The sequence below is a fragment of the Dysidea avara genome, chromosome 4, assembly GCF_963678975.1.
Source record: "Dysidea avara chromosome 4, odDysAvar1.4, whole genome shotgun sequence".
In the NCBI taxonomy this organism is placed as follows: Eukaryota; Metazoa; Porifera; class Demospongiae; order Dictyoceratida; family Dysideidae; genus Dysidea; species Dysidea avara.
The window spans coordinates 24,534,101-24,553,047 of NC_089275.1; the positions used below are offsets into that span (position 1 = coordinate 24,534,101).

Sequence of the window (18,947 nt, forward strand, 5' to 3'; positions counted from 1 at the left end):
AGTGTTTGCAAATCCACGAAAATTTATTTTTAGCAACATTGCTGAACCTCAAAAAATATACCCCTTGAATGATTTAAGCTATGTAGTAGATGAGGGGGAATGATACAGCTGATCAGTAATTATTCAGCCATCTTGCATTCCAAATCTATTGGCATTCCAATTTATGGAAGACTACACAGATCCTAGTCCACTGTCATATCAACAGTTCTGTCCAGTTCAAAGTGCATATTTACCATGTTTCATGTGGTACAGATTTGATACATATGTATAGACATAATTATTCTTATACACAATTGTACATTATTGAATACTCGGATTACATTGGACACATACTGTACAGTATACAAAAAATGAAAAAAATTTACAACAAATTTTGTATTCATTTTGGATCTTCTGTCACAAAATAACTTGTCCCAATTGCAGGACTGAAATTGTATTGTTCAATGAATTTATCAGGATTGAAGTGTGGTCGGTCTTGATGTGACAAATGATTGAATACGGTCTTATCATAAGGCTGTTCCAATAGAAATAAGAAGTATCTGTGAGGACCACTCCCCTTAGGTGGTGTTGGTGGATTATAGGCTAGGAACAAAGAATTGTATCAATAACAGAAATGTTAACTGTACATGTGCATTAAATGCAACTGATATGCTGTGTGTTATATTAGCTGCTGTATTTGACTGGTTAATAGCCACCCCTGGGATTAAACAAGGTCAGTCACTTGTGAATCTGTATAGGAATGCAGGCTGCTGCCACACAATCCCATAGTAGCTGCCAGGTTTTCCTTACTGAAAGTTATAGTAGCTGTGCAACAAAACTTCACACTTGCATTATCATTAAGTAATATTACCACACACCCATGAAGTTTGTACCTGATTTGTAAATGATGCGTCCCGAAGGCAAAGTGTTTTTTGATACTGTGTTATCAGCTGCTTTATCAAATGAACGCCATTGGTCAAACGTGTTCATTAGTGACATGTAAATAAAACCAAGGCTAACAATGGCTATTATTGTCTCAGAGGTTAGCTAATACAATGGCAGCTATGTAGTTTTACATGTACGGTGAATTTGATGCCAATTCAGCTATTTTGCTGCTTCCTATTGTTTCAGAGCATAAGTGTTGCAGATATGTAATGATGATGATTTAAGCAGCAAATTTGGGGCTAATAGGCTGAGTTGTGAAGTGGTAAATAAAAATTGCAAAACACTCTAATAGAACAGTCACACAGCACATGTATGTGACAAAAGTTTTGTGCTTGAGTATCCTCTAATAGAGCAGTCATTACATCTTGAAATTAGAACAGGCACAAATTAATTTGAACTTGAGATTTGTAATAACTAATTCTGAGCAAAATAGATGCAAAGTATTGAGCATAATAGATCAGAAAAAAAAATTGCTGGAAAGAAAAGCAAAACAAGCTCATTGTGTTGGAAAATTCATATATACAGGCTGGCGCTAATGTTCTTTTTGTACCCAGTATACAGATGTCGCCCAGCATACAAATGGTTGCAACACAGCTAAGCGCCACCTTTAGCCCACATGCAATGCAAACCAACCACACTGAACATAAAACATTCCGACTTGACATGGTCATTTACCATCGCTGAAAATAATTGAACATCAGGTGTGGACTGTATATATCAAAAACCCTTACCAATTAAGTTGATATAAGCAGGATGGATCATTTACAAGAAATTTTTGGGCTAAATGCATGATTTGCTATAGGCAAGCCATAGTTTAAAGTTTCAGTCACAACACCTTCCAACACAACAACCGGATTTTATCATGGTCTGTAAATGAACAGTTTGCATGGCTCATGAGTATTTGTACATCACACTCACTGCTAAAGCAAACAATAATCTGAAAGTACTAAAATGTATATGTGAAACGACAAAATAAGATTACTAGTTTATGCTTACCAACAACAGTCTCCCCTGTGGATAAATCACCATTTCTCAGTCCAGAGCCCTGTAAAAAGCACAATTGTGTTTTTAGTAACTGTTACCGGTATGGTAATACTGTTACTATACTGTATATAGCATGAAGGTCCATGACAAATGACCAGAACAAGCCTCACAATACCTTCACAATGCTTAGTACAGTAGCTAGTGTAACAGCTTTAAATATTTTTGGGGGCATTTAAATTTACAGGAAAGTGTTGATAAGAAAACTAATACTCCGATATGGATTTGTTGATGATGATGATGAGCAGATAAAAGTAAGACACAGAGGACAGAATCATAGGAACCTCAAAAGTAAAGGCACATGCATTTCAGAAAGATATTAGTGGTGTAAAATCGTGGCTGTACAACATGTCATTTGCTATAGACATGCAGTAGTACCTACACAATAAGTTCATCTCTTAAAACAGAGCATGACAACAACGCCTCTCAATGATCTAGTTAGACTCATAACAATCAAGCATAGTGACCACGCCTCCTAATAGTATGAATATAACAATTAAGTATGATGACCACACTTAGCTGCACTTCTATAACTTTAAGTGGTTGAATAGTTATACAGTGACCATACACACCCCATCATCACTAACAATAAGGCACAGCAAACATGCTCCATTAATGATCAATCATGGCCATCACACTTGCACAGTATAGTGGAAACAATGCATATAGCAACCACAGCCACCTTCCACACACACGCTATAACATAAAATCAACAAACTACTATGTTCAACTAGTATGTTTACTAACTATAGTATACTGTAATAATAGAACTCCTTGAACTGGTTTACGTGTAGTGAGCTAGCTTCTAGAGATGCACAACACACTATCGTGTGTCTTGATATGTACATTCTACAGTATTGGCACAATTAAGAATCCACACTTCCTGACTCAATCAATCACTACAAGAATCAAAAAATTAGGTAAACATTTCATCATACAAATGCTCAACCACTATCATCAAGTGAGAAAAGAAATTGGCAAATGCAGGAAAGTTTGGCAAGAGAAAACCTTGACAATTTGATGCAATAGGATTTTAGCAAGAAAAGGTTTGACGAATTTGGCATTAGCTCTTGCTAATACAGATTTGTATTGGACAATTATAGGATTTGGCAGGTTATAATATATCGCTCATTTGCCAAATTACTAGATACGTTGAATGCAGAAAAATTCCCAAACCCAGTGGTAACTTGATCATCCAGTAACATGTAATAAAGGATTGGAGTTATAAAAGCTGAAACTCGTCTGCATTAAGCACTGTCTTATGATACACTGAAAACTATTACCACACATTAAATTGTACTGTACATTCCTTACATTGATGTTGCCAATAATCCAGTGTAGCCAACATTTGTTATATGGATAATCAGGATTGGGAGCATCAGGGTCCACCATCATTAATGCGTATAACGAATCCTAAGGATACAAGGCAACACTAAATTGAGTTTGATATCTAGTACAATAAACATAAACTGGTACACAGTGCTTATTTATAAACAGGCTCAGATGGCCCCTGTGCACTTCACACGTCATCAGATATAGATCTGAAAGTAGACACCAATAAGGCATCCACTTCATTTAGTGCACCTCATCATTGCCCAAAACACTGGTACAAATCAAGAATCAGCTGTATAAAGTGGAAGGCAAAACTTAAGCTATTAGTCATACAGTATTCAGGATAGCATGGAATATAATTATAACATACACTACCAAGTTGGACAAATTGAAGAGTGATATATGCATATAACTAGACAGATGCTAAAAGCATTGTGGGGCGAGCCTGATCTCTAGCTAAAAGACTTGTATAGCTAGCTATACACATTAGGGATGCAACAATACAGGTAAACACCCTAATTGCGTATTGTCTTTATTGCATTCCACACCATGACTTTCTCGTAAAGTAACACTGAGAAACGAAGAATAATAAAGAAGAAATTACGTAGTTGTATCGGAGGAGAGGGAGTGCCTTCGTTCATCCAATGTGATCAGCTTATTACTGACTTATGTTGACAAGCAATTTAGATGGCTATCAACACAACCTCACTTAGTTTATTGAAAGTACTTAATACACAGTTCTTTGATAAACTTAATGTGTTACAAATTAAAGATACATGCATTTAACACCCATCAACAGTCCTATTTTACCCGGCAGCACCTTGCTTCCCTCTGTTCATCAGATTCTGTTCCACGTGTATGCCGATCTTGCTGTCTTCTGGTAAGCCTTTGGTGTTCATCCACGTTCTCGCGTCTAATTCTTTCATATTGTCTTCGCTTAGCCAACCTACAGTAGTATTTTCGAAAGGCACAGGTAGCAAGCTGCACTTAGTGCATGGACCGGCTATTTGCGTTTACAAACCTTGCTTGTCTTTCCTCCTCGGTTTCTCTATCTCTTCTGAGCCTATCGCGCTCCCTTCTTCTTCTGAGCCTTTCTTTTCTCTGTTCTGCACTTTCAACACTCGCCATGGTCACATCGCGCCACGTGCAATAAAAGTGACCGCTGTAAATTTTCCGTGTTCTTTGCGTAAACGTTTGGGAACGCGACGATCGTACGGTCGAATAGACTACTGTAATTGTGGGACTCGCTCAGGCTCGCCCCAACTAAGAGTTCATAATATAAAAAGAGAGGAGAGTGTCCTACTGCAGTATAGCCTGTACAAATACGAACTTCAAAGTCATGATGCAATACCTATATATAGTCACTTTCAGGATGTACTCAGCATAAGTTTCAATGACTGCTTTAGTTATTACTTTGAGATACCCATTTATACAGGTATAACCATATGCATATAGATTAGGTATTGTATATTCCACAGATACTTCTGCTAAATGTACAATTTGTACTGTAAATCTGCAAACACTAACACTGAAATAAATGCTCACATTTTCATGAGCTTCTCATCACACAGTTTGCAAGCTTGCTCTGATTAGTTGCAGGTGACACCAGTAACCATAAAAACCAAAACTCAGTTATGCCACATTACAGAAACACACACTCCTGCAGACACAAATAGTTTTAGGCCACTGTCTCATGCTTATATTACCTATACTGGGGTTTGGGTATATGAATCAATTGTGGTAAACTACAAAATATCAGTAAAATTTCCGACTATTTACTGTTGTTATAATTAAATACGTCATTCACATTTCTGTAAACAACTTTCGTGACTGAGATCAAGGTTTTTTGATGAACAAAAATATTCATCTCTTGAAAATGGAAAGCCCTATTAAAAAGCAGATTTGCTTTTGATTCAGTGCACCTACTGACCACTTAATTCAATCATAGATAATAGACACCCCTACCTGGATTGGAAGCACACGCATAGTGCCCATACAAAACTACTGTTCTATCCGCGTTTCGCGCCTGAAGTTTTCAAACACTCTTTTTCATTCGAAGATTCTGTTTTACTGTCTGGATACAGCTTGGTTGTTTTAACTAGTAAGTTTAGTAGATTGTTTCTTGGGTGGCGATTGGCCTACTACTGGTATAGGCGCTTTCCGTATAAAAAGTATTTGAACATGTTTGTGAAAATGGCGGGGTGAACAAGTTTAGTTTAAGGTTGATGCTTATTACTAACTAATGCTACATGTACTGGTATGTGTTTCATGGTATATTCGCTCCAGTTTAGTCAAGTATCACCTTTCGCGCTTGTCAAACTTCTAGCTAATACACACCAGTACACCCACTATGAATAGGCCAAACCTTATATTCCATAGCGGTAGGTTTACTACTCACCAGTAAGCAAAACATGTTCTTATAAAATATACTCCCGGTACTGTGTACGGTATAAGGGGCACGAAGCGCGGATAGATTAGGTGGCGCTTAGAAGTTTCCAATCCAGTATGGGGCGTCTATTATCTATGATTCAATTTTGATCCTGAATGTAAATGGCTCTACAGGTGTGGATACCCCTTGTTTTTATACATGTATAGGATTAATGTGAATGTGCAATTTGTGAAAAAAAAAAATTTTTTTTAACTTACAATTTTGGCTCTGGAAAATTTCACTGATAGACCTATTTGATTTTCTGAAAATGCTTTAATAGGAACTGTCTTTCCACAAGCGACTGGCTTGTTATTTATGAAAACTTCCAGCAGCCATCTACTGCATGAAAACTGCACCATGCCCAACTTCGTCCCCAAGAGATATTTCACCGCTTGATTCTTTGGAGGTGGCATCATCTCATTGGATGAGAACAGTGTCATAAACACGATGATGTTCACGATAACGAATATCACCAGAAAAGAGATAACTCTAAACGGTGTAAACGAGTTCCATGCCAACATCATGATCCCACTAGCGTAAATTGTGTAGATCTCGTGACTTCGATGGTCAGGGTGTGCATTATTACGAATATACTTGTAAAATCTCAGGATCTGAAAAAGCGCCTGATCGAATTATTAGCTGAGATCGACAGAACTGGTACCTTGATTTTGCACCTCATTATTAATATGGAGCAAATGAGGGACAGAGATAAGAGTGGTGAGTCCACGATCAATTTATGCACCTATCAATGTTAAGCCCCACCCCCCCCAGTACGGGGAGGGTGGGGATATAGTGGGGATTTGATCAAGTGGAAAGTCAAATTCCCCTACCTGGGGGTGAATTATCAGGTCAAATCCCCACATAGTCCCACCCTATGAGGTGGGGATAGGAAGGGGATTTGACAACCAACGTGTTGTAAAAACAGAAGCCACAGTGATAAAGTACACGAAGTGCTGCAGTTTTATCACGCAGTGTTCTCTCGCGCTTCACTTATAAAACTACTGTAAAGGATCTATGCTACTATAGAGCGCTTGTTCAAATTCCCCACCCCTGGGGGCAAAATTTAAGTTCAAATCCCCTCCTAACGCCCCACATAGCCCGTACTGGGGGGGGTGGGGCTTGACATTGATAGGTGCATTAGTAGTTCTTCCTGCTGAGCTACTGCTTCACCTATGTTCATTTTTGGCTGCTGGTGGCATGCGAGATCTGGTTAAAATGCGTTATGTTTCAAGAACGTTACGTAGTGTTTGCGAGACGCCGTCATTGTGGAGGGACTTTACCTGGTCACAGTTCGATAGTACTGAAGAACGCTGTGTGAGGAATGTGTTGAAATCGTTTGGGGAGTATATTAAAAGGTTGTCATTTCCTGATCACGTGATGCCATCGAAATTGGCATCAATGTTAAAGTATTGTAGAAATCTTGTACAACTCAGTATTCCAACAAGCAGACTGAGTGCTGATCAGTTGGGAAAGGCTATAGAGTCGATGAGGTACTTAGAGAAGCTAGATGTTCCATGGAATGGTGACATTAATCCATTACTTTTGATTAGTGCTAAGCTGAAAGAGCTTACAATTAGAGAAAAGGTAAAAAAACCAACAAGTATTGCTCCAATTTCTTATTCCTTCTTTGATTCATTGGATTCTTGGATGGATAAGTGGGTAAAAGAAGAATTTCATCCACAAACATTGAACATCGTTAGCAATGCACATATTTTGCCAGCAACACTAATGCAGCATTGGTTTCATTCGAATCCTAGTTCACTACCAGGTCTCACTGGCTGCCTCAAAGTGTATCGCAGACTCAGAGTTCCGATGGATCTGTTTCCTGCATTACCAGAATTTCAGTTACAGTTTGGTCAGTCATGTACTCTTCCGTATGTGAAAGCCAGCAAGTGTGGTTTATTAGGATTGGAAAGGGACCTTTTATTATTGACCAATTGTACTGACAGTGACAATGTACTACTACACAGGGCAAAAATGGTTATGTCAAGTAACATCAATGAAGGCGAACACTTGAAAAATGACATGACCAGTCTTACTTTTGTAACCCATTTTGATGCTTCCCTTTGTACATTGCTTCATTCTGGTCATCTTGAACAACTAGCTATGATGTGTCCTAATTTACACCAGTTAAACCTAAAGGGTAATATTCATTGTTTAAAAAGCTTACAAGGACTTCGTGTGATTAATAATTCTTGTAGTAAACTGATAGGATTAAATCTTTTAGGAATACAAGTTAAGGATGTTGAGAGCCGTGTTAGGTTATGGGAAATATTGGTTGATCTGAGGCTGCTCTATCTGGCCATTGAATTGTGTGTTTTGTTACCTTATGGAGAAGATGACCAAACTAAGCAAATGATAATTGGTTTTTATCAGAATTGTTCAAAATTAAAAGCATTAGAATCATATCGTGGAGATCACTGTGCCAAATGTAGAAGTTTTGTCAGTGGACAATCACTACTACTGTCTAATTTTCCATCAATTACACATTGCTTAGCAGCTGATATTCACTACAATGCAGTGCAAGACATTGTCAGCAGTTGTAAAAAACTCAAATACTTTAGATATACCCATGTTAATTTATCATGTACGTTAGCACAAAATTGTACATTAGAACAGTTTTGCATTGGATCAAATGATAGAGGTATTCCTGACAGTTTCATGGACACAGTATCTGCTCATGGTGGACTAGTACATGTAGTTTTACGTTGTCTTTCAGTGACCACTAAAGGTGTAACAGCTCTTATTGCAAATTCTCCAAAGCTCATGACATGCCATATTTATGCACATGTTATCTCATCTGAAGGTGTTCAATTCAACCATAGAGGTTTCTTTTCAGCACTAAAGAAAAAATTTCCAAAGAGGAAACTGTTTTCTTGTGGGAGTTGTAATTTAACACAAGGAAGATCAATTTATCTTAAACATGATGCTCTCAATGATTTCTTGATGGAGGAGCACAATACAGATCTTGTTTCATTGTGGCCCTGACTACTTTTCAATACGCACACCTTTTGGCTCAAGACTGCTTTGTGAATTCAGAAGGATGTGCCCATATGCAGAACCAATCAAAAGTTTAAATTGTAACTACATGTCCCTACGGAGGAAAGTACTGACAAGATATTCTTATTTGCACACTAGAAAGCATATACTGAGGTACAGTGGAAGGTTTGGTATTACTTCATGAGTATTTTTGTTATATTTATATTGCTCAATGCTAAAACTTCTTGTGCCAGTAATTTCACTCTACAAAGTACAGGACAGTGTATAGTCCAGTGATCATGATTAGACTCTACAAGTGTACTATCCAAGCCATTAAAGTAAACTTGCTCAGGCAAGTAACGCTGACTGCGGGCATGTCAACTTGGTCCTCCAGTACGTGCCTCAATTTGCGCATGACATCAGAGATACAGTATTAATTGTATTACACAACGTATTCAGCATTAAGAGAGATTTTAATTGAGTTGGTCTAGTGTGTATGTACATTAATGACGCACTGTCAATCATAACGTATAATTTAATGTGTAGCAAGTGTTGGTCTATGTTTTCTAGTTGTTTGCTTATAACTTTTCATCTCCATACTGAGGAATCTTCTTTTATTTTGATCACCAAAGCTTGCCTCCTTCTGCAAAATACACAAAACATATTACAGTGTATTATCTCGTATAGTCACATACGCCTATCCCATGGGGGATTATACTGTATACCATCTCTTCAAATACACTCATCGTACAGTGGAACTTCAGTTATCCAAACCCCTTGAGACTAGGGGTGGTAAGTCTGAAAGTCCATATCTCTGAAAATATTAGTATTATCAACTACCCTAATAGAACAGTCACTACTCTAATAGAACAGTCATTTCCATAGTGATAATTGAGGTTCCACTACTAAATTGCACCAATTGCTGCCTGTTTTTGTTTTTTTGATTACCTTGACAACTGGTGCAAACATACTGTACTGTGAATGAAGTTCATATGCAAAAACTAAACAAATGTGGGGATGATCTACTCTAATAGAACATTCACCACTAAAAAAGAATATATACTTTACATCTAACAGCCAATTGGCCATATATACTTCACCACTGTGTCACAGATGATCAGCTCACTTAATTTTGCTAATATAAAATTTGTAAGTTCTAAGTTAATTTCATACTGTAGATCTATCATGACTAGAACATTCGATATGTATTGTATAGAAGTCTTCAAAAATGTGCATTTTATGAGAGTATTTAATAAGCAATACAATACAATACACTTTTAGCATCTGTAACCATGCATCATTGCATCTGTAAAAATAGAAAATAACCCCCCTAACCAGCCTAGGGTGACCTTGGGGCCACATTACAGTAAATTACAAATCTACATCATTTTTTATAAAAAAAGAAAAACCTCCAGTAAGTGAAATGTATTTGTATTTGAAGGTAGTAGAACCTCGTGAAAGGAAGTTAAACCCCCAGTAAGTGAAATGCAAAGACTTCATGGAGGTTTGGCCAAAAAATATCGCCCAAAAACCAGCTTCACAATATATACCTTCCTAGTACCTTGGCAGTATTGGTTAGGTACAACCAAGCCCAAAAGTACCTTCAGTATGACCCTAAATACTTCCAATAGATTGTTACAAAATTATATTTAAAAATTATTCAATGGAATTTTCTATTGACTACCTGCCTGCCTGATGTCTTCAGGCAAGCGTAACTCAATCACAGCTAAGGCTACAGGTTTCACTGTTAGACATTGCTTCGTCCTGAAATGTGCTTTTTGTTGCAGTACATATAATGCATGCATCATGGACTTACTTTTGTCACACTTTACATCCCATTTCTTTTTCATTACAAGGCCAAGGTGTCGATTCGTGGTAGCACAATGGCTTCCTTACATTTTTAACAAGAATCGTCCATATTTTCTGTGGTGACTGGATTGATTGGAGAGGCGCTTCTACTGTTCTTTGTTTGTAATGCTGTGAAATGGGCTGAACAAAGCTCAGAAACATAATGGCCACTTCCTATGCCACGTCAGTAATTGATAGTTGGGGCAAACGAATCGTTTGTATTTTTCATAGCGACTGGATTGAAAACAGAGGCACTTCTATACTTTGCTTCAGTTGTAGCGCTGTGTAGCTACAGGGTAAAAGGAAAGAGTAATGGTCACTTTCGAGTCAGATGAAAATATTAACTCTGGTGCCATCTTTTTTTTTTTTGATGCAGTAAGCGTGGGTTCATCAGTCATATTATTGTTACAAAAGAAGTCTGTAACAAGTATACAGTAGTAGTGGACCTACTCTGTAATTCAGTCATGGGTATATTAAATGTCTACTAGTATATCTGCAGGTGTAGGCAACCTCCACTTTTTTCTATGATCCCTAATCAAACTTAATTTATTTTCGTCTCTCTAATTTACGTGTACTTGCAGGTTGTATGAAGTAAGCACTTGGTTAAAAGCATATTTTCACTGTTACGGTATGTAGGTGTAGTCCATAATCATGTGATTGATAGACAACATAAAAAAATCAACTCTACTATACATATTACAGTGAATGTAGCCGCCTGCAACATACCTGAGAACACTTTACCTGCATCAAATAGTCATTATTTCCTAATTTAAGCGTACTGTAAAGACTTAATTTTCCTGTGCTGCCAGATTGAAGATTTTCTGTGAAACTTGCACTTAATTACACTCAATATTATAAATTAGTTGCATAATATATCATCATCCTGTTCAAGTATATAAACGCCACGTGTCGCAATGAAACTGTCTAGCTGAGGTGGCTTCAGCCACTTAAAGTCAGGAAGCCCGAGCTTCGCCTTTTCTTAGTTCTGGTAGCATCATCCAGTCTAGTCTTAAAAACTGCCTCAATAAAGGCACCACCATCTTCAGACAGTTTGAAGGTGTTATCACCTTCATCATCGCCGCCAGGGTTGTCATTGTCAGACGAGTCTGAGTCATACCCAGATCGTTGCCTCTTACGAGGATTGCCACCTGTTTCGTTACCATTCTCTGGTAGAGTGGCATGACCGGACTTGTTGGTCAGCAGGTTGTTTCCACCAGTGGCCCTGCTGCTTTTTAGTGCCGTCCCATTGGCCTGAAGTGTCTTCACACTAGTCAGCAGTTCTTGAAAAAGTCCTTGAGTAATTGCATCAGTCTCAGTCATGTTGTCGGTCAGTCCACAGAGAAATAACTTGCTGTCAAAGCCAAAGAAAAAGCCGGTCTAGTGGCCCCCACCATTCCCAAGGAGTTGATGCTGTCGCTCAGAAGACTCACAAACTCTGGCTGGAGGCAACTGCTCCACTGACAGCAATTATTGAGAAAGTGGATGCAGGTAATATAGACCAGGCTGAGGCCCTCCAGGGAATAAGAGCTGCCTTGGTATTGCTTCCCAACATCATGCCATTCAACATCAACATCATGCCATTCATAAAGATGAGGACTTTGCTACCACAGCCCCCTTTCTGTTTGGACTAAATTTTGGCGAGATTGCTAAAGAAGGGCAGAAAGGCACAACAGGAGGCAATGAAATTCCTAAAATCACCAACAATCTCAGCAAGGGAACTTGCAATGTTCATAGGGAAAGCTGTAGCAACCTCCAGAGCTGTCAAACAAGCTCCACTACATTACAGAGCTCTTCAGAGGTTACTAAACTCAGTAATCCCGAGAACAACTCCCTGGGGTACTCAGACAAGTGTGATTATCAGATAACTCTGATCAGCGAGATGATCAGGGATCTGAATTGGTGGTCAACTCTAGACAGACAGATAGACAATGGAAGCACCAATCTGTCTTTCACAACCTGTGATAATCATAGAATCAGATGCCTCACACCAGGTGAGGTGTGGCAACGCAGGGGCAGATCCAGAGTTTGGAAAGGGGGGATGCACTTAGCTTAAAAGTTGAAGAGCAAAAAAAAAAAAAAGATCACAGCAATAATGGCTGCCCTTTACCAAATGTATTTACTATAAAGTATATAAAAATCCTTATTCATAGCTTCATAGTTAAGCTACACTACCTCATGAACACTGTGACTGCTTTATTAGAGTGACTGCTCTATTAGAGTATCTCAATCTTGTATGCAATTTTTTTTTGAAAGGGATGAAGGAAGTGGGGGAGGAGCTGTGTCTCCCTACCTGGATCCGCCACTGGGACACCAGTACAGGGGGGATCAATACAGGAAGCAACCCAGCACATCAACTTCCTGGAGCTTTCAGCTGCCTTTCTGGCCCTCAAAATGTTTACCACAAACCAAATGGGCATGGTTCTTCTGACAACACCTCTGCAGTGAGTTAAATTACAACCATAAGGGTGGTACACACTCAGTTCAACTGAGCAACTTACATGTAGCTCTGGAAATATGGGAATGCTGTCTCCCGAGACAGATATCACTGCAAGTAGAGCACCTACCTGGCATTCTCAACAAGGTGGCAGATGCAGAATCCAGGGTAATGAAGGACAGGTGAGACTGGATGATCAATCCGTCTGTATTCCAACAAATTCAGCAATTAATGGGTCCTCTCCAAATAGATATATTTGTGTCCCCCGCTTCTACAGCTGGAGGCCAGACCCAGGCGAGGGATTATGCCAATCCCCCATGGTGCCTGATTTCTAGTTGCCTGAGTCAGATAAAGAGACAACAAGCCAGAGTAGTTCTGGTGACACCACTGTGGCCATATCAACCATGGTTTCCTCTGCTTCTCAAAATGCCGGAGGACTATCTCCACAAACTTCCAAGCATCCCAGATCTACTCTTGAACCCAACCAACCAGGAGTTCATAATGAAACAGGGAGTGCCAAAACTGGTTGCATGGCCCACCTCAGGGAATCTTTTGCTTCATGAGGAATTTCTACACAGGCTTCAGACCTGTTGCTCTCCTCATGGAGAGACAAAACCAATTAACTACATCTTCTACAGGTCCAGCAATGGGATTTCTATTCCTTTGCTCACACCAACTAGCCCACTTTGCAAACTGTGAGTTGTAACTATTGTTGATTTTCTAGCAGAGCTTTTTAAAACCCAGGGATACCAATATAGGTCTCTGAATGCATACCATTCAGCTATATCATCAATCCAATGATTGCTATGAAGTTCCAGAGCCAAAGTACAAAAGATGAAGAACCCCTAAAAGCCTTATCTATTTTTCCGATCTGCTTGTTTCAATACCACTATGAGTAGCAAAGAAATAGAGGTGGCTTGGACAAAAGGGATGGTTGAATAGACTAAAGAGGTTAACCTTAGCAACGAAATTTACACAAGGGAGTTTGAAGCATAAGCAAGTATCCTTGTATGTATGTATGTATATATGTACTGTATGTATGTATGTATGTATGTATGTATGTATGTATGTACTGTATGTATGTACCCTTATGAAAATTTGCACACATGCACACGCAAACACACACGTATATTTGCATGCAAATGCATGTAATCAAATGCATGTGTGTGCATGTTAGTATTTGGCCCGATTACACACATGCATTTCCAAAGCTGTTGCATGTAAACGCTTGCATGTGTGCTATTGCATGCGTGCAACTTGTGAGCAGTTTAGCAGTTGAGCGACTGCATGCATGCAGCTTGCAAACGTTGGCTATTTATTTCATATTTGTATTTCTTTTAAATTTGTAATTCACATCTACAAGAAATGCGTGCAATACAATACAAAACTACAAGTCAGTTACAAGCCACAAACTGTCTGTTTGACCTCACTGCACACAATTTTTTCACAAAGATGATCTTTAGTTGAGCTTTGTCCAAAAGCAATGTAGAAATTGATACAGGTTCAAATACTCTCGATCCCACTTCTTGTCTGCTTTCAATTATACATTTCTGTAGTCTTTAAATCAAAGGTTAAAAGTTACACTCCCTCATTTTGTTACAGAAAGCAAAGAAGCCATAATGAACAGTAGCGGTAGTATTTTATTCATGTTTAGAAATGTTTCTCCACCTGTGACGCACAACTTTCAAGGAGACTCAAGACGCCAACCTCAGCTGTACTTGTAAAGTCATGTACTGCTACAACAAGTTTTCTTGTAGAACATCACATCCCACTAACAAAGACTACTTGTTTTCTTTGTACAGGTTGTCAATAGTAGCAAACAGTTTGGGCGAAAATTTTAAACATTTGTTTGTTCTCATCTGATTGGCTATTTCGTACTGTATACTGCATGTAAGCAGAAAGAGAACAGACTGCATGTGTGTAATTTATGAGCAAACTAACCCCCTAATACAGCTAAACTTATGAAAGCAAACTGCAAGCATGCAGTATGCAAGCAAAAAGAGCACAATGCATTGCTATTGTATGAGAACAAAATGCACACGTGCAATATACAAGTAAAAGGATAGCATGAATAATGCTATTGTAAGAAAGCAAATTGCATATGTGCAATATGATAGCAAAAGAACTCACTAGGTTATTGCTACTGAACTGTATGCATGCAGAGAATATGCAAAGTTGTGCTATTGTTTTGCAACCATCTTAAGAGCACTGCACGCGTGTAGTTGCAAACCGCATACAAGTTGCACACAAAATTTTCATAAGGGTATGTACTGTATGTATGTATGTATGTATGTGCGTATGTATGTACTGTATGTATGTATGTATGTATGTATGTATGTATGTATGTATGTATGTATGTATGTATGTATGTATGTATGTACTTAAGTATGTACATATGTATGTATGCATTTAAGGCTACATGATCAAGGACTGGAACCAAACAACATTCTCCATGAACAAATGAACAATTTAGTGTATAGGTACATACCATATAATGAGAGTACTGTAATTTTCAAATGGTTTAATTTACAAAAAGTTCAAAAACTGTAAGCTGATTTCGAAAATAAAAAATTTGAAATACACTAATGAAAAAAAAAAAAAAAACTCTAAACGTCTGCAAGTTGACTTTGAAATTTAAAAATACCCATTAATGATTTAAAATTAATATTGTCCATTTTTCTTATAGCAATTAAGTATACAGTAATTTTGCCCATTGTTTTCCAATGCAGAAAAGCATATTGGTACTACAGTATGTGTTTATGCTAGCCGTGCACATAAAAGATTTTCTCAAATTATCACCTTGCATGTTGTTAACTTCTGGCGTTTTCCAAGTACACAATCAATGTCTTTGCCAGACTTGCTAGAAAGATCTTTGCTGCCTATAGTTTTCTTATACCTGTGCACATGTAAAAGAGCAACTACAATTATTAGTATACTGTAAATACTTACGAGTGTCTCTTTAATGAGTGAGGCACTATACCCTTAATATGACACGATGTCTCCAAAGAATCTGATGTGGATGATGCTGCAGCAGAATTCAAATTTGCCAACAAATCATTAAATTCCTCTTGCCCTGCAATCCAGTCATCATCTCTACCCCTTTTAACACCTAACCCTATAATAAAAAAATATGTATACATGTATTGTAGACATGTATCATCTCAGATAAAAGGAGCCACCCTGGCTACATTTGTGATGTAGCACAGTGACAACTTGCCCGGGCTACATCTAAATGTAGCCCAGGCTACAACTATAAACGTTAGGGCCAAAATTGATTGTGGGGATACTATTATTGGCTTGGATGATTGATCACCCGGCACAGGCTAGATCATAAGTGCTACATACAGTATTAGCTGTAACACAGGACATTCGGGCTTTTGTGATATGTATGCCCTCGTTGTAACTAGAGTAAATGCATGTACGTATCAGTTCACATGTATAGTATGATTCAGCCTTGATCCATTCACTTTTAGGATGAGCAGGGGGTCAGATTACACATGGTGCCTCGGCAGATTGATTAGGTGTAATCAAGCCCAAAAGTTCCTTCAGTGCAACTAGTGCTGAGTAGTTTTGATATTTCATAGACAATACAATATTGTTTCAGTATAAGTATGCCACTTCTAGACCTCTACTACTAGATCCAGATACAAAAGTACAGTTTCTAAACATATTTACTCAAGACAAAATTGTGTTGACAAGCTCATTGCAATATATTATTGTACACCAGCTAGTCTATATCCTTTTGTACTGTATGTACACTTAGATGCAGTATGAGTCAATGCATGGGTTCACCAGCCACAATTACTGTGTGTTATAAATAAGGCAGTGGATACTGAACCGAAAGTCAGTTCAATACGCTGTACTGGCTATTGAACCGACAGTAAAAGTTAGACAAAATGGGTCACTAAATAATAATAAAAAACCCACAAAACTCAGCCGGGGCTCGAACTCTAGACTAAGGCAAGTGTGCCAACCACTGTGCTACTGCTGCTAGCTACCTACTATTCTATCTTATAAATGTTACTGAAGTAGTAGTATCTCAGTATAAGCTTATAGTAAAAAAACCATAACTATTAAAAGGTGAAGAAGAAACCAAAGCTGAATCCGACCCTAACCCAACCCTATCGCTAATACTATTTTTCGCAGGCCCCTAAAGTCGAATGCTTGGGGCAACTACTAGACGTGTCTCCTGAAGTCGAATGCTCGGGGCAACACACTACTAGATGCGAAAATATAAACTTTTCGGTTCAAAGTGTTATTCTAAAGTGTACAATGTACTGTGACTACTTACCAGATGTGTCATGTTTTGATTTAACTTTGACATGTTCTAAAGCTCCATCTTCCATAACTCCCAGTCCCTTTCCTTCGCTCCAGCCCATCTTCTGCAACATCTTGTAACCAAATTTACTTTTATCTACCAAAAAAAACTTGTATGTCAGTGATTTGCAAGTAGTTCAGAATGCAAATAATATTATACATAACTAGTCTGTCACTTAACAGATTACACCTAAACATGAATGGTGACAGTTTTAATGCATACTAATGTGGGCAGTCATGGTACTGTAGGGTTTTCACTCAAAACACAAAGGTACCTTTTTGTGATTTCACACAGACTGACCTTTAAAACAAGTGCGAACTGCTCCAATATAAACTTAGTTTCAACTAATGGATGTGCTCATGCATGCTGTGATGCCATAAGATGCAAGTAGTAAAACGTATAACACTCATTGTCTTACTGTACATCACCCTATACATGTACAATGACCTTTGAATGTATTGTGGGATTTTTGTCACATGCCACTTTTTGGATATTCACACATGCTGACACAGAACACTTAAAGGAGTTCAACAATAAAATAGCATTTGTTTGGTTGTGTTGTCAAGGCGATTCATGTGTGAACATCATTGGCATGCATTACTTGGCTACCACCCAATCTGAGTGCTAGGTATCTATATTTTTTCACCAGACCCTTACGTTTTGCAAAGGGGCGGCCAGACTAATTTTTTGTTGGCTCTGGTTTTTCACATAGCATGTCCTATAAAATGCTTTGTTTGTATCGAAGCACAATCTTCTGACATAACCAGCAGTTACGTAATTGAATTCCTTTTTTGAAATGATATCTGTATTTCACCAGATCCTTTCTTTTTGCGAAGGGGCGGGGGGCGCCAGACTACAAAGAGGCACCTTTATTTTGAGTGGAAACCGTAGTCTGCAGTGACACCTTCACAAGTAACAATCAGGGCACATGTGGATGGTATTATTAATAATATGGGTACTTCAATCTGAAACTACAAGGATGTCTCGCAGGAGAAATATCGAGAGACTTTAATAACAACACCTTTGGTCCACTGAGTATTCTGAGGGTCTTCGCTCCATTTAACTTTCTGCTTACGCTCAGCAAGCATCTTCCCTTCGCTCTCGCCTTCTATTAATTCGCTCTCCAATTTTATACTCAGATACTCAAGCACGTGAAATAATCCAATTAATGATCACTTCAGCAAATTAGGTGCGCCGTCAGACTAGGGTGGTGCCAGTAATGTAGCCATCACGTGATTCATTAGGTTGTATGTTTCTAACACGACGGTTTCCTCGCCAGAAGTACGATGGCTAATTTGAAGGGGCCCGCTGCTCAGATAGGGTTAACAGAAGATGTTGAATCTGATGGAGAAAGAGAATGGACATTTGGTATCTTAAAGCTAACGTTTAAGAACCAAGAGTTCGAAACGCTCTACCGGCTCTTCTTCGAGAAAGTCAACCGTAGCCTGCTGGTGATAGTTTGTTGTTTAATGGTATTTTATGGAGCAGTTTATTTCTTAGATTTCTTCGTTCAAGAAAAAGTAAGAGTAAATTTTGTGCACACTATCCGGTATACGTACTACTTGCATCTAAACACACTGAATGTTTTCAGGTGCGCATGAGGAGTAATTGGTGTTGATTGTCTTGTTATTTCTGCCTAGTTA

General features: G+C 38.4%; 2 protein-coding genes, 1 long non-coding RNA gene and 1 other non-coding gene across 6 annotated transcripts in view; 1 reads left to right on the top strand and 3 right to left on the bottom strand.

Moving 5' to 3' along the window:
• Positions 1 to 191: 191 nt before the first annotated feature.
• LOC136254474 (PIN2/TERF1-interacting telomerase inhibitor 1-like) lies at positions 192 to 18,498 on the bottom strand. Of its 3 annotated transcripts, XM_066047168.1 has the most exons (7): positions 18,326 to 18,498; positions 17,278 to 17,400; positions 15,936 to 16,101; positions 15,786 to 15,882; positions 3,280 to 3,378; positions 1,921 to 1,969; positions 192 to 582 (listed from the first exon to the last, which is right to left on the bottom strand). In XM_066047168.1, exons 1-7 carry the CDS (start codon positions 18,390 to 18,392, stop codon positions 380 to 382), a joined length of 804 nt encoding a protein of 267 aa, XP_065903240.1. In that variant the 5' UTR covers positions 18,393 to 18,498; the 3' UTR covers positions 192 to 379. The 3 variants fall into 3 exon arrangements, with proteins under 3 accessions (XP_065903240.1, XP_065903241.1, XP_065903242.1); XM_066047169.1 differs by lacking the exon at positions 3,280 to 3,378; XM_066047170.1 differs by lacking the exons at positions 15,786 to 15,882; positions 15,936 to 16,101; positions 17,278 to 17,400; positions 18,326 to 18,498 and adding an exon at positions 5,944 to 6,304.
• Positions 3,459 to 3,566, bottom strand: LOC136254898 (small nucleolar RNA SNORD67). Its single transcript, XR_010700831.1, has one exon. It is a non-coding gene; the product is annotated as a small nucleolar RNA SNORD67 (small nucleolar RNA).
• LOC136254475 (uncharacterized) lies at positions 4,007 to 5,919 on the bottom strand. The gene is made up of 2 exons (XR_010700505.1): positions 4,319 to 5,919; positions 4,007 to 4,243 (listed from the first exon to the last, which is right to left on the bottom strand). It is a non-coding gene; the product is annotated as an uncharacterized lncRNA (long non-coding RNA).
• The window catches only part of LOC136254469 (adenylate cyclase type 6-like), a 50,485-nt gene continuing 50,035 nt past the window's right edge, over positions 18,498 to 18,947 (top strand). The window contains exon 1 of the mRNA XM_066047162.1: positions 18,498 to 18,824. Within this exon, the coding sequence (XP_065903234.1) occupies positions 18,591 to 18,824 (234 nt within the window). The 5' untranslated portion in view covers positions 18,498 to 18,590. The remainder of the gene's footprint in view (positions 18,825 to 18,947) is intronic.